Consider the following 16224-nt stretch of genomic DNA (forward strand, 5'->3'; position numbering starts at 1 on the left):
AGGCTATGGCGTTTTGTTAATGCTGCTTGAGCTAACACAACTAGAATACGGAAAGAGAAAGAAACTGTGATATAACCCATAATACTATGTTACTAATGATATTAAAATTACTGGCAATATTAAGCTGTCAGATTTATGAAATCAAGTCAAATGACACATTTTCTTTTAACAAAAACAGAAAAAGAACTTACTGTTTAGATTCATCATCATCCCCTTCATCATCTTCTAAATGTGCCACATGCCCTCTAAGGACAAAGGATAATTCCACTGTCACTAAATGGACTTTACCAAAACGGCTTAAGAGTAAATTTTAGAAAATGCAGGAAAGGCCACTGCAAGACAGAATTTTATTTGCAGATTTGCAGGATTCAGAATTAAACAACAACAAAACAATCTTAGGCTACATGACAGAGAAGGGGGCAAACAGACTTTACTCATCTATGATATAAAGTATTTTAGGCTTAATTAAAAATCAAAATTACCGCTGATGTAATTCTTCTTCAACAGACTTCAGTAGACTCCTCAAAAGAAAACAAAAACAAAAACAAAAAATAATGTGAATAAATAAGCAAAGGAATACCAAGAACATTTTCATCACTTTAACCTTACCCACAAATTTTAAAATTACTCTTTACTATTTACTAACATCTGCTACAATGATCTCTATACCATAGAACATCAAGTTATATTTAATAATATATCTGTATTTTCTGTTGCTAATGTCTTTATACATGTATTTGAAATGAACAAAATAAATCCTAATGTTTAGTGAAAAATACCAATTCAAACAGAGGACAACCCACCATGAAATGTCACAATAGGACTGACAAAACCATAATTGCAGGGTCATAGCCAGGGGTTTCCAGGATTCAAATTTTACCTGGAACATTTTACCTGACACCTGAAATTATATTTTCTTTTTCTTAAAATAAGGAAGGTGACACACTTTAAAAAAAACATGCTCTCAGGCAATCCTACAAAATGAAACTCAACATGTTGGATCTCTGCAAAAGCATGCATGCATGTGATGTGAATACATGAATGTAGTAGCACTTTGCTTTCACAGAAGACACTCACTTACCTGACGTATCTGTTCTCCAGTGGTGTACTGGCAAACACATTTACACTTTTGGGAGACTAAGCCTGTATCAGACCAGGTGCGAGGATTTTATCATTAGGAGCAATTTATGAAACTTTGATATTCAGGAATGTAAGAGAGCACTCGTGGCATTCCTGAAGTTCCCTTACTTCTTTTCACTGCAAGTTCATGCAGCAAATCTCCTATGTTACACTCTTCAAGCATAAAAACTCCGTAGCTTTCTTAAAGCCAATGGGATAGGGAAAAATATGGTTACTAATAGATTATTGAGGTAAAAGTGAGTCAATGGAAATTTACTCTCCTCCAAAGTTCTAAGGCAGTACCTTCTAATCATTTTCCCCCTCTGATATATATTGGAAAAAACTGCCCTTAGAATTATCAAAACATAAAACCAGAGAAACTGAAAGGTACGGTTTAGCTGGTATACGCAATTAATAGAATAGATTTTGGTCTTCAAATATTTTATTTAGGCCAGCTTACTGACAACCTAACTATTAAAAAATGACAAAGCTCTAACTCAAGTGTAAATGACATGGGAAAGCCATAAACTAACTGCAAATCCTATTTTGTAGATAAAAAAATTGAGGTACTTCAGTCAAATCTATCATCTAACTCACAAAGCTCTTCGAGGGCTAGCTCAAGGAAGGCAGGACTTCTGACTAGAAGCCGGATAGCCAGGTTATGAAGCAAAGACAGCCTGAATCTGAAACCCGCCTCTGTCCCTGGAAGCTGTGTGGCCTTCAATAAGTTACTTTGCAGTGCTTCAGTTTCCATATCTATAAAACAGGAATTATAACAGTACCTACGTCAAAGTGTTTATCTGACGATACACTGAATATCTTGGGTAAAGTGCTTAGAATAGTAATTTAAAATAGAGTAGGTACTCAATTAGTATTTTCTTTATTATGATTGAGCAACATTTCTTTAAACTAGCAATTCTCAGTGTGGTCTAGGGATCTCTGAGGTCCCTTGGTCTCCTGTAGGAGGTCTGCAAGAACAAAACTATTTTCATATTTAATACACATACTACAAAAAAGCATTTACTTTTTGCACTCTTGTTCTTTCATCGAGAAGGAAACTCTGGAGTTTTCCAGAGATTACAAAATGCATAACACAACAGATTAGTAGCCGATATGAGAATGCAGCTGTCCTCTATTAAGCCAGATATTAAAGAGATTTGCAAAAAATATAAAACAATGCCACTTTTCTTACTATTACTTTATTTCAGGAAAACAGCTGTTTTTCATAAATAAATGTTATTAGTGGGCCTCAACAAAAGTCTGTTGAATTACACTGACATATATAAAGACTATTATCACAATTATTTGCTGCTTCTAAGTTTCATGAAAGGAATCAAGTGGTGTTACAAGGAAGGTATCATAAAGAGGTGACATTTAAATTGGTCCTTAGTGATGAGTAATTTTTTTTTAATACACACACAAAAATGTTATTTATAACATGTAATGAATATATTACTATTTTAAATAAGTAAATATTTTGAAAAGCTCTTAGTGTAAATTTCCAATACTATAAATATTGACAATTATAACCCATATAAACAAAAGCTTACTAGAGTCCTCAATAATTTTTAAGATTGTAAAGGGTCCTGAGACCAAAAATTGAAGAAGCACTGCTTTAAACTATTTTACTAAGTTAAACACAGTATCTCTGAAGTGTACATTGGGCTTTTATATCATTTTGGAAGATATGAAAAACACTTCTTACACACATGACAACAGTTTTGGGGGGGCACCTCTTTTTTCAGTAGAGAATATTCAAATTTGAAAATAAGAGGGAAATTCAAAATGTAGTTTATTTTCAATTACCATATTTAATTGGATTTACATGGCATTCCACTTTTTAAAAAAGAATCTTCCTGAGAGTGTTAGATTTGCCAAGAATAAGAGAGAAAGGCTTAATAAGAACACAGAAAAGCAGCTAGCCTATGGCGAGGGACTCATGTAAATTTTTATTTATTTACTTGTAAATCTCCTACTATGTTACAGATATTTTGTTAATAAAGTTATAGAATTCACAAAGTTTTAATGAAAAGTAGGATATATGATTTGCTTTTCAGGCTTTATAAAAGAGAAAATGGGGACGCCTGGGTGGCTCAGTTGGTTAAGCAACTGCCTTCGGCTCAGGTCATGATCCTGGAGTCCCAGGATCGAGTCCCACATCAGGCTCCCTGCTCGGCGGGGAGTCTGCTTCTCCCTCTGATCCTCCCCCTCTCATGCTCTCTGTCTCCCATTCTCTCTCTCAGATAAATAAATAAAACCTTTAAAAAAAAGAAAAGAAAATGAAACATGGCTAAATTTGCTAAGAGGTTCATTTACAGTAAATATTGTATCTTGAGAGCCCTCGAGAAATATGTGACACTGATTTAATCACCAAGATTGGGTGCTCTACAATAAACAGTGTCACAATTCACTAGTCCATGTGGATTCTTCTGTTATGGAAATTTTAGAAAGTGATCAACAAAATAAAACAAAAATGATGCCCACAAATACTGAATTACTAAGTCAATCTAAAATAATTTGGAAATCTGGATGAAAAGTTAAAAATGGAACAATATGCAATTATAGATTTAAGTGGTGAAGTGAAGAAACTGATATAGGGAAGTAAAAACCACAGCCAAAATATTTAGCATATTCACATTAGCTAAGAAATTCAGGCTGCTGGTTACTAAAATCTGAAATTGCCTAAATGGCTCAAAACAATCTTTTAAGTATTGTCCTGATTATATCTGAAGACAAAACAAAAAAACTTCTTATCTCTTTAAAACCAAAGAGCAGTTTTATTCACTCATATTCACTTGCTCTTACATCAACGATTACTTACTGAGTAAATACTACAGGTAAGGGCAATTAGTAAGTATTTATTAAACCCTAGCTGTCCTAAATGCTTTGCAATGATTACTACCTTTCACCCTTAGCACCCTACAAGGCAGGGACTAATTATAATCCCCATTTTACCAGAGAAAATTGAGGTAAATTTCTCAAGGTCACATAGCTTACAGGAAGAGGGCATTCTGATTCCAGAGCTGGCATTTACTATTACTACACTCAATTGTGCCAGGAACTGTGTAATTCAGTTACTCTTTTCACCATTATTTCAGTCTTCAGAAGAGACTTTATCTTTAGAATTTTTGCTCTACATTAAAGACAAAATTAGAAATAATTGTTTTCTTTTAAAAACAGTATTTTGTTGGTTTTAAATGATCAGAAAAGTTGATCCCAATAATAACAGCATTCAAAAGAAAAGAAAACCCAGTAAGTCAAAATACATATCATTCTGTTAAAACAAAACAAAACAAAACAACCAAACTATCTTAGTTCCTGTTTGGTCTGGAATAGGTAGAAACCCATAAATGGAAATCTGTCTGCCTGATCACCTATGGAGAAAGCAGGAAATCCTGTGAGTTTTAAAACACTGCCTAGTCACAAGAATAAAGCAGACATATCAGTACAGTAAGAGAAGTGCTACATCCATGCTCATGTCACATGTATGTATATACCTGTACATGAAACACAGCCAAAGGTCAAACTTCTGGCCAACCTACCTTGCCAGTGATTCGTTATATAGAATACAGTTCCTTAAGCAGGGATCCAATTAATCAAAAAATGAAGGTTGGGCAAATTATTAACATTTTACCTAGCCAAAGTAACTATATACTATGAAAATGTCTAACAATCAGAAATTAGACAATGGGAACTAAGGAATCTGAAAAAGCATTTAGTGATGGGCTATATATTTTTTTGCATTTTGCCTGTATATAATTCAAAAATATATTTAAAATGAACCAAAAAAGGATAAATGAAATATTTCTCCAAATTATCCACTGTCTCTTAAAATATACCAAAATTTGCTAACAAGGTCCTTAAAACCAGTGACCTTAAATTTAGACAAAACAACACAAAAAGCACTTTAGAATTTTTATTTGCTAACCACTATGAGACAAACTTTCTTTGTTGTCCATCAACAAATCAGGACAGATTACAAATAGCACATAGTTACTCTTTAGATAAAATTTCATTTTTCTACTAGGGAAATTTTATGCTTATTTTCCATTTTAGGAAACCTAAATCAGGTTAATTAAAAAAAACAAAAAACCTCATCGTATTTAACTGAAGCTCAGCTTAAATCAAAACTAATGCATTTCTCTAGGTTGTCATTCAAAGTCTTTTCTCTGTGTTGAGAAAAGATAGTGTATTAAACATTTAGTCTATAAAAAAGGAGAGAGACATGATTTTGCATTATCTTTAAATCCGAGCTACTCGTCTTTAGTCACCATTTCTCAACTGCTTAAAGTATGGATGTATGTATACTTCTCAACGCTCTAATGTAAGTGAAATCATATGTTGAAATTTTAAGTTGTTCTGATTACTAAGATAATATCTACACTGCTGGGAGATTTTGGCAACTTAAACAGTATTTCCTTACAAATTAGATTTTAAAATGATAATCTATTCATGAACTCAGGAAATGAGAACCTACTGGGAACAGCAGAGTCCTGTCTCCTTACCCTGCTGACTCAGGACTGCGAGCAACTTAAATTGTTAGACCCTGTAAAAGCTGCCTTTTCACCCCAGTGGTGCCCCACCCAGACAGTGCCTAGCATAGAGGAGGCCTTTAATAATTGCTGGATTTACTTCTTGCATGAACTGATAATTCTTAAGACACTAGACATATTTTAACTACTCTCTACTTTTTGAAAAGCTCTTAACTAAAAAGTCAGGATAGATATTTCTAAAAGGTGTGAATACTCCCGGCTATTTTAAGAGCCAACACACCTGGGACATGTACCAAAGCAAGTTTTATAAGGAATAATTGGTCAACTTTAAAAATAAAAGAAGGGTGCCTGGTGGCTCATTTGGTTAAGCGTCTGCCTTCAGCTCAGGTCATAATCCCAGGGCCCTGGGATCGAGTCCGCATCGGGCTCCCTGCTCAGTGGAGAGCCTGCCACTCCCCCTGCTTATGCTCTCTCTCTCTGACAAATAAATAAATAAAATCTTAAAAATAAATAAATAAATAGATAGGGCGCCTGGGTGGCTCAGTTGGTTAAGCAACTGCCTTCGGCTCAGGTCATGATCCTGGAGTCCCGGCATTGAGTCCCACATCGGGCTCCCTGCTCAGCAGGGAGTCTGCTTCTCCCTTTGGCCCTCCCCCCTCTCATGCTCTATCTCATTCTCTCTCTCAAATAAATAAAATCTTTAAAAAATAAATAAAAATAAAAAAAAATAATAAAAGAAAAAAATCCTGAAACATATATTATCTTCAGTTGGAATGTACATTTTTTCTAATAAGTAAGGTTAGAAAAAGTAGCTTGATATAAAAAATTTAAGGTGATTGTCCCCATTATGACAATTACTAAATGATTAGCAAAGTAGTGATGAAGAAAAGTTAAAAGCATATTATAAAACATATCTACCAGACTACTACAATTTACTTCTGGAAATATTAAAATATATTTTACATATTAAATATTATATATAATAAAATACACAATAAATATAAATACATAATATAGTGAGTATACTAAAATATAAAGTAACTTAATTATTCTTGAATTTACATTTAAAAAGAACTTTACTTACTTGTTTGCACCCAAAAAGTAACTACTTTGGTGTCCTTGTGCATATTCTAGCTGTAGATCCTAATAGTATAAAATAACATATTTAGCAAAAGAGTAGTATATTACAAATCGTGATACACAAATATATATATTTTAAAAGAGAAACCCCAGACTGCAAATAAATCTGTATTGCTATATGTTCTTTAACAAAAAAAGGCATAGTAGGACTTCCAACAATAAAAGATGTCAGAAGTTTGTAGTTGTGGTTTACGTATTTATTTAAGTTCAGTATTTTTCTGGAACTTGTTTGAGTAATATGTGCAAGTTTCATTTATGGTTATTGCTTTTGTAATTAAAATTTATAAAAATCAGTTTTTAGAAAGAAAAACGCTCAAATAAGATACTTGATATCAAGCTATAATGAAGCAAAAATGATTACAGAAGAGAACAAGCAACAAAAATCTTGACCTTGTATATAATAAGATCTGCAATAATTATGTATATATACACATTCACATATTTCTACTATTGCTTCATGCAGATAATAATTTTTTAAAGATATAGAATAGGGTGCTCTTTTTAAGTAAATTATATAGATGAACATGCACAAGGTTGTAAATTACACTTAAAGGATTTTCAATAATTTTTTAAAGAGTTGAGTAGCAAAACTTCAAAAGAGTATTACTAAGGTAGTTCCTTAACTAAACATTTCCACTGAACACTACAGGTTGTAAAGAGTAGAACTGAAATTTAAAGGGACTAATATATATCCTCAACTCAAATGCCTTCTTGAGGGAAAAAAGTTTTCTAACAACCATAGAAAGTACAAAGTAAAGCTTTTCTTCCTCCCCTTCTTAAGTAACTGTATTCCAAGCATGGTTTTAACAATAAAGGGGGAATATTTAACATTTTAAATGAATTTTATTTTCATTAGAATATAGCATACTTAAAGTGTTTTCTAATTACACAAGATATTGCCAAATGAACAATCAGGATTTAGTGCAAAAGATACCTCCTTTGAGTAGCCTTCAAAGACTGCAGGAAAAGGTGCAACCTGTTCCATGTCTCTACAGTATTTAATACAAAGTTCTCCTCTAGCACTTAGACTACCTTTTAATTAATTAATTTACCAGTCTATAAAAATAGGAGCCAGGCTGTGAGCTCCTCAAACCAAGGGAAAATGTTAAACCCATCTTTCTTCCCTACAGCCCAGCTAGTACTTTTTTTATAAGGAATAAATAGGTCACTAACTAGGCCCTTAAAATAAATGCTTGTTCAAATGCCAATAGTTTATTTTCCTGTAAAGAGACAACTAACACTTCAGCCTCGTTAAGATACACAAATTCTAGATCACAAAAATACTAAGCCTTGGAATATGAGGATTCTAAGCAATACATTGCAGTTAAGTGAAAAGCACTTTAACATTTAAGTATTCTAGCACCTGTCAAAAAGATAACTGATGAAATACAGAATCAAAATCCTGGTTCAGACAAGACTCAATTTTTGTCTTCTTCAATATTTCTGTGCTTTCATGCATAATAAATGTTCTTACCAGTGACAAAAAAGATAATATGTCATAAATAAGATTAGTCAACTCTCACACTGGTATCACATGAAATTCTAATGAAAAAGAAATACCTGTTCTAATTCATAATAATATATCTTAATAGGATGACAGCACTATTATTGTAAGACTGCCACACAATTATGCTGCACAATTTAAGTGGTCATGGCTTTGTACAGGAACCTTTAAACTTTGGCATTCAGTAAAGAGAAGGACTAAGCTCAATGAATGCACTTCTAAATTCAAGTTTGTTTTCTTCAGCTGTAGGTAACTACACCACCTCTACCATACCAGCAATCTCTTTAGCCAACAGAATCTCTTAAGTCCTTAATCAAATTTTGGCTTCTAAAATGTACATTTTGTGCGGAGTGGCCATGGTTTCTGTTATATAAACACAGATTTGGCTATTGTAGCAATAGTCAGCTTATGATACATGACAACTACCAGTTTGATACAATGATTTTTAAAAAAATCAACGGAGATTAGCAGCTACTTAGGAAGGTAAGAGAGGAATCTAAAATAACTAGTATTTTAATAGAAAATTGAACATAGGTTCATATGCAGAATAACGTTCAGGCCAGGAAGAAGTTGGAGATATATCCAAAGATGATTAAATGTGTCATGTCTCAAGCCCTACCAGGAAAGCTAAAATTAAAAGGGGCTCATTCTTTATTAATTCCTTCTCCATAAATTATGTTTTTAGCAACCATGGAACAAAAACAACGTGCTAGGAATGTCATCAAGTACAAGAATTATACTAAGTCCTTTTAATAAGTATTGAATCTCATTTAACTCAACTATTATTTACTTAAAACCTATCATATGCCAGGAATTCAGACAGTAAATCATTCAAGGAAAAGGAGAAGAAATAAAAAGGCAAGGAAGAAAAGTAAAACTTGGGCAAAGTTAGTAGCTATTTATATATCTTCAGAACAGTCTAAGAAAGATTGATCTAAAATGCTTGTTAAGAAGTACTTGGAAGCTATTCTGTAATAGAAAAATGCTACCAAAATGATGCTTGGAAAAGCACTCAAGATAACCCTAGATGATGGTAAAACACAGCAATCCTTCATAAGCTAAGTAAGAATACATATGAACATGCCAGGAGAGACGTAGAAAAAATTAGTAGCACAAATGAGACATCAACTTATTAATGAATGACAATGTTTAACTACACAGTAAAGTCAAATAAGTAACAAGGACTGAAAACACACAACAGCCTTCTTGTATAGATTCAACCCGAACACTCAAGCAAAAATTGAAGGTGGTCACTCCAGCCCAATGAAAATATCTTTTTGGGTCAGAAAATCCTAACTTCAGTTTTAATGAATGGGGAAGCACAGAACAGCAGAAAAGGAAAATATATCATCAAGAAAATCTTATTACTTTTTTTTTTTTTTTAAATAAACCCCTTGGGAGGTTGCAAAGTCTACACCTGATGAAAAATCAGCAGGAAGTTAATAGAACTGATATAGCAGGCTACAGAAACATAAAAGAAAAAATACTTTGGCAATACATTTTAAGCAACAAAAAAGAGAACAGCACAAGAGGAGAGTTTTTACCTCATCAAAAAATGAGAAAATTATAATATGAATAAAGTCATTTTAAGATACCTTTTAATATGGGTAGATAATTTATAAAGTAAAAAATAACTGAATCGTGGACAAATCAAAAAAGATTTTATTTCTTAAAAAAAGTCAGAGAAGCCCGTGAGGTCAGAACACTAACAGATGAACACTAAACAGTATTCATGACTCTTACATGGCAAACTTGGAAAATAAGATCAGCAGGGTAGGTTTGCCATTCCAGAAAATGTCCTATCATTGTGCAGCTATGAAATGAACTCTCCTTAGAAACTGTCTTATGTATTAGGTAAGAAGAGTAACCACACCACATAAACTTAATGATAAGTAATAGTTTAACAAACTTGAAATAAACAAATTGGTCGGCATTTACTGTTTCTCAGAATAAATTATTTTTAGACTTTATTCAATTTTGACCTAATTAAGGGGTAATCTTAAAGTACTTTTATGTTTACTGATAATGATCAATTGGGTGTATCTTTCTGATGTTTTAGTTATAATTTAAATATGTATTCTTACTTTTTCACGCATACTGTAAGTTTCTTTAGAGCAAAGATTATGTTACTATTTATGTTCCTCCACAGCAATTAACATAGTGTTTTGCATATAATTAACTTTAATATATTTTTCATTGGTATATGGGCTAAAATAGCCAGTAAAATTAGGCAAATTATAAAAAAATTGGCCATCAGTTAAACAGATGTATAATCTTTTAATCTGGAGACAGTTTCTTTTACATCAGATAAACCCATTCTATGGTTATGGGCTAAACTTTTACTATTTTTTATTTTTTAAAGATTTTATTTATTTGACAGAGAGAGGCACAGCAAGAGAAGGAACACAAGCAGGGGGAGTGGGAGAGGGAGAGGCAGGCTTCCCGGGTAGCAGGGAGCCCGATGTGGGGCTTGATCCCAGGACGCTGGGATCATGACTTGAGCCAAAGGCAGATGCTTAATGACTAAGCCACCCAGGCGCCCCTCTTACTATTTTTTAAATAATACATTTTACTGAACCAACATATCCAAAGCATTATTATTCCACCATGTAATAAATATAAAAATGATTAAGGATATGTTTACATTTTTTTTTTAAATTGGAAGTATAGTTGACACATCTTATATTAGTTTCAGGCGTTCAGGCGTACAACATAGTGATTCAAAACCTCTATACATTATGCTGTGCTCCCCACAACTGTAGCTCCCATCTGTCACCATACAATGTTATTACAACACCACTATATTCCCTATGTTGCACCTTTATCCCTGTGACTAACTCATTCCGTAACTGGAAACCTGTACCTCCCAACTCCCCTTCACCCATTTTTTTTTTTTAAGATTTATTTATTTATTTATTTATTTATTTGAGAGAGCGAGAATGAGAGAGAGAAAGAGAGTACATGAGAGGGGGGAGGGTTAGAGGGAGAAGGAGGCTCCTTACTGAGCAGGGAGCCCGATGCGGGACTCGATCCAGGGACTCCAGGATCATGACCTGAGCCGAAGGCAGTCGCTTAACCAACTGTGCCACCCAGGCGCCCCCCCTTCACCCATTTTGCCCATCTCCCACCCCTCTCTCTTTTGGCAACCACCAGCTTGTTCTCTGTATTTATGGGTCTGTTTCTGTTTTTTTTTTTTTTGGCTTGTCTGTTCATTTGCTTTGGTTTTTAGATTCCACATGGAAGTGAAATCATATGGTATTGTCTTCCTCTGATTTATTTCACTTAGCATACCTTCTAGGTCCATCCATGGTTTTGCAAATGGAAAGATCTCATCCTTTTTTTAACTGCTGAATAATTAATATTCCTGTGTGTGTGTGTGTGTGTGTGTGTCTACCACATCTTCTTCAGCCCTTCATCTACCTATGAACACTTAAGTTTCAATGTCTTGGCTATTATAAATAATGCTGCAATAAACAGAGGGGTCCATATATCTTTTAGAATTAGTGTTTTAATTTTCTTTGGGTAAATACCCAGTAGTGTAATTACTGGATCATACTGGTATCTCTATTTTTAATTTTTCTCAGGAACCTCCATACTGTTTTCCATAGTGGCTGCACTAATTTACATCCCCACTTAGCAAGTGCACAAGGGCTCCTTTGTCCCATATCCTTGCCAACACTTTTATTTCTTGACTTTTTGATTCTAGCCATTGGCAGGTCTTGAGGTGATATCTCATTGTGGTTTTGATTTGCATTTACCTAATGATAAGTGATGCTGAACATCTTTCCACATGTCTGTTGGCTACCTGCTGTCTTCGGAAAAATGTCTATTCAGGTCCTCTGCTAATTTTTTAACTGGATAGTTTGTTTTTTGGTGTTGTGAAGGGTTTTTTTTAGATATTTTGGATATTAACCCCTTACTGGATATATCATTTGCAAATATCTCCCATTCGATAGGTTACCTTTTCGTTTTGCTGATGGTTTCCTTGTTTGTGCAAAAGCCTTTTATTTTGGTGTAGTCCCAATAATTTATTTTTGCTTCTGTTTCCCTTGCCTTAGGAGACATATCTAGAAAACTGTTGCTAAGGCAACAGAAGAGATTACTCCCTATGTTTTCTTCTAGAAGCAAAATTCTTACTATTTAATTATTGTATCAAAGTGAGGTTTTTTAACTTTGGCATCTTCTCAAAATTTGCAGACTTTTTTTTACTAACAATTTTAGAAATCAAGTTCTGTTCTCCTGGTCTCATACATTATGATTATCTAATTAAAAAAAAATCTCTGGGGGCGCCTGGGTGGCTCAGACAGTTAAGCGTCTGCCTTTGGCTCAGGTCATGATCCCAGGGTCCTGGGATTGAGTCCCGTGTCGGGCTCCCAGCTTGACAGTGAGTCTGCTTCTCCCTCCCCCTCTGCCTGCCGCTTCCCCTGCTTGTGCTCGTGCTCTCTCTCTCTGCCAAATAAATAAATAAAATCTTTTAAAAAAAATCTCTGTACTGTAATAATGAAAATTGAGATGTAATAGTCTCAATTCATTTACAAGATTATAAAATGAATACCCTTAGCACTTAAAACAATAAGAAATCACTGATGATATGGGACTTTTAAGCAGCAAAGTCTTTAAAGTGGTAAATGTTTTGGGGTGTCTGGGTGGCTCAGTTGGTTAAATGTCCAGACTCTTGGTTTCAGTTCAGATCATGATCTCAAGGTCATGATCTCGAGTCCCCCCCCCGCCGCCCACGGGCTGCACTATGTGTGGAGTCTGCTTGAGATTCTCTCCCTCTCCCTCCCCTTCTGCCCCTTTCCTTGCACACCCTTGCACATGCATGTGCAGACTCTCTAATAAATAAATTAATTAAAAATAAATAAATAAAATCTTTAAAAAAACAAAAGGGGTAAATGTTTCTTCTGGGTCCCAAAAGATTTACAGTTGTCATCTTGGTGCCAAGTGCCTACTAAGATGACAGCCAGACACTTTGGGTTCATCAGGTTTCTAGTGGCAACAAGTATTTGTAACAGTTGGAAATCCTGCTCACAGTGCTGAAGTTTTAGGACTGATGAAATTAGACAACTGAAATAGCTATGGACACTTCACACCCATTAGGATAGCTGTTGTTACACACACATACACCCCCCCCCCCAAAATAACAAGTGTTGACGAGGATGTGGAGAAATTGGAGCCTTTGTGCGCTGCTGGTGGGAATTGTAAAATGACACAGCTGCTATGGAAAGTGGCATGGCATTTCCCTCAGAAATTAAATGTAGAATTACCACATGATGCAGCAATTCTCCTTTTCATATGCCCCAAAGAACTAAAAGTAGAATCTCGATAGATATTGCACACCCATGTTCATAGCAGCACTATTCACAACAGTCAAAAGGTGGAAGCAATCCAACTGTCCACTGATAGATGAATTAACCAACAAAATGTGGTACAGATGCGCACACATACATATACACACACAGAAACATCATTCAGCCTTAAAAAGGCAATTCTGACACATGCTACAACATGGATGAATCTTTAAAGATGTGACATGATGCTAAGTGAAGGGAGCCAGTCACAAAAGGACAAATGTTGTACGATTCCACTTACATAAAGTCTGTCAAAAAGACAGAAAATAGAATGGTGGTTGCCAGGCGCTGGAAGGAAGGTGGGAAGGGAGTTATTGTTTAATGGGTAATGAGCTGCAGTGTGGGAAGATGGATAGTGGTGATGGTTGCACAACAATATGAATGAACTTAATGCTGCCGGACCATACACTTAAAAGTGGTTCCAATGGTAATTTCTGTGTTATATGTATCTTTTACCACAATAAAAAAATAACTATGAAACATATATATATGTTGAGTAAAAAGAGAGATCATGAGTGCAGGCTCAGTATTCATGGGAAGAAACCTGATGACATGGGGTAGAGGTAACATGGACAACGGTTTAGGTTTGAATTCCTGAGCCAGGCTGCCCCAATCAAACCCCACCTCGGCCATTAATTTAGCTGGGTGGTAAGACCAATTTCAACTTCTTTATACCTTAAATCCCCTCATCTGTAAAACAAGGATTTTAAGTTAATACATTTGAAGTGTTTAGAATGCCTTGTGTTTAAAAACTCGTAGATAAATGTTAGCTTTTATTATCATCAGAAGTGAACTTTTAAAGGTTGATTTTATAAACTGTAGAATCTGACAAATATGTCGTTCATCCCTCTTCTGCCAGAACTATCTAACAAGTTAACTATCCCTAAAACCCTCTGTCATAAGAAACTCCTGGTGACTTGGGGGTAGGGGCAGTTCTAGGGAGCAGAGCCAAGGTAACTTATTCAGGTTACTAGGTTAGTTCCAGAAACAAGGGGCACAAAAAAGAATAACTGTAATTCTAAAGACTATGTTTCTGGGTTTGTTGTTGTTGTCTTTTCTAGACAATATTAATAAGTCAATTTAAACTTTTGTTTCTGTGGTTTTTTATTTCCACAACAAATTTCACTAACTGTCATTCTAGCCTACATATGTGTAATTCTGAAAAAATCTTTAATCCGAAAATCACTGACTGTTTTCTTCAGACATTTCATCTTTCTTGCCCCTTTGGACAGTTAATTCTCAATCCTTACACTTTCTGGTCCTCTCTGGACCATTTGATGCATCCTTCTTTCTTTTTTAACAGTCCATGTACTGACTCTTCCAGCTTTTCAACTGCTTCTTCCCCCTCTCCCATGTTGGTTCTACCTTTGACTGCAAAACACAGGGATCACCCCTCGTGGTAACGAGTTTTCTGCATTCCTTCCTCCTTCAGCCCTAATTAGTGAACACACGCAATCTCATGGTTTCATCTATCCTTCCTTCTTTGATGACTTCAATCTTCCTCTTCTGAGCTAATTCCATAATTCCAGTAGTAGTATAACCATTTGATAATTTCAGCTCTTTATCTGCCTTCTCTCAAAACTGTGGTCCGTGCCAATGATCATTCCCATAGCAATTCCCACGAAACACTGGAGACATCCGCCCTTCTCTTCCTGAAGAATCTACAATGGTTCCTACACTACAATGAAATCAGTCTTAGTCCCTTCCAGAAGCCAGATAAAGCCACATTAACCCAAAAGCTTTTCTCCTCTGATTTCCATAGCACCTATTTCATATGTTAGCATCTTGTCATTAACAGTCACCACCTGTTGGCAATCCACTATATATTTTGCTGTATGGCTGAAAGTTTATATGTCCGAGTATTTTTTGCCCATCAAGACAGCAAATTCCTCCAAGAGAAATTAGGTGTAAATAGTCTCTTCCATGTTCTACAGATATTACAGGGCATAGATTTAAGAATTTATATAATGACTTCAACCAACCAGAATTGAAAGAAGTATGTTATTAAGGCAGAGAGAAAGGAAAGAGAAGGAAAATTCCAATGAAAAGGCAAAAAAGTACAATCTAGGAGTAAATCTGGAAGCAACTTGGAGCCCTGGCTAGCTACAGAGAAAAAACCATTTTACAGCAACTATTAAAAGTACTATTTATTTAATATTTACCAGGGTTAATTTTCCTCTTTTTTTACCTAATGGTAACACAGCCTTAATATCTATAACTTCAGGGAGGCTTTAAAATCCAAATTTCAGCCTGAGAAAACTGGATATTACCTAATGCTACAGTTAAAATTTCATCTGAGACTCATTTCATTGTTAATTAGGGATAAGTTATTTCTTAAAATTATATATGCATACATTTATATGTAATATAAAAGTAGTTTAATATATATGAATGTATATGTATATGTATATATATATATGGATGGTTTCTAGTTCATTAAAATAAGTCACATTAAAACTGAACATTTTTATAGGAAAATGTAATTTAAAAATACATTTGAGAATATTAAGTACTTTTCATAAAAAATGATAATAAAAAATTAAAAATTTCTTGAGTAGATATATCTATTTAACTTGTTTTAGAAAAAAATGGCTACAATCAATATATAGAGGCTTGC

At 34.5% G+C, this 16224-nt stretch overlaps 1 protein-coding gene across 5 annotated transcripts in view; it reads right to left on the reverse strand.

Annotated features, from left to right (window-relative positions):
* Positions 1-16224, reverse strand: part of MAP4K3 (mitogen-activated protein kinase kinase kinase kinase 3) — a 188931-nt gene that overhangs the window by 39010 nt on the left and 133697 nt on the right. For all 5 annotated transcript variants that reach the window (XR_004678486.1, XM_035000969.1, XM_035000967.1 and 2 more), the window contains 3 exons: positions 6697-6755; positions 483-521; positions 192-245 (listed from right to left, as the gene is read on the reverse strand). Coding sequence is in view for 4 of the 5 variants with exons in the window: in XM_035000969.1 (XP_034856860.1) it covers positions 192-245; positions 483-521; positions 6697-6755 (152 nt within the window). In the remaining variant the exon portion in view is untranslated. The remainder of the gene's footprint in view (positions 1-191; positions 246-482; positions 522-6696; positions 6756-16224) is intronic.

The sequence above is a fragment of the Mirounga leonina genome, unplaced genomic scaffold (genome assembly GCF_011800145.1).
Source record: "Mirounga leonina isolate KUSES-001 unplaced genomic scaffold, KU_Mleo_1.0 Mir_125, whole genome shotgun sequence".
NCBI lineage: Eukaryota > Metazoa > Chordata > Mammalia > Carnivora > Phocidae > Mirounga > Mirounga leonina.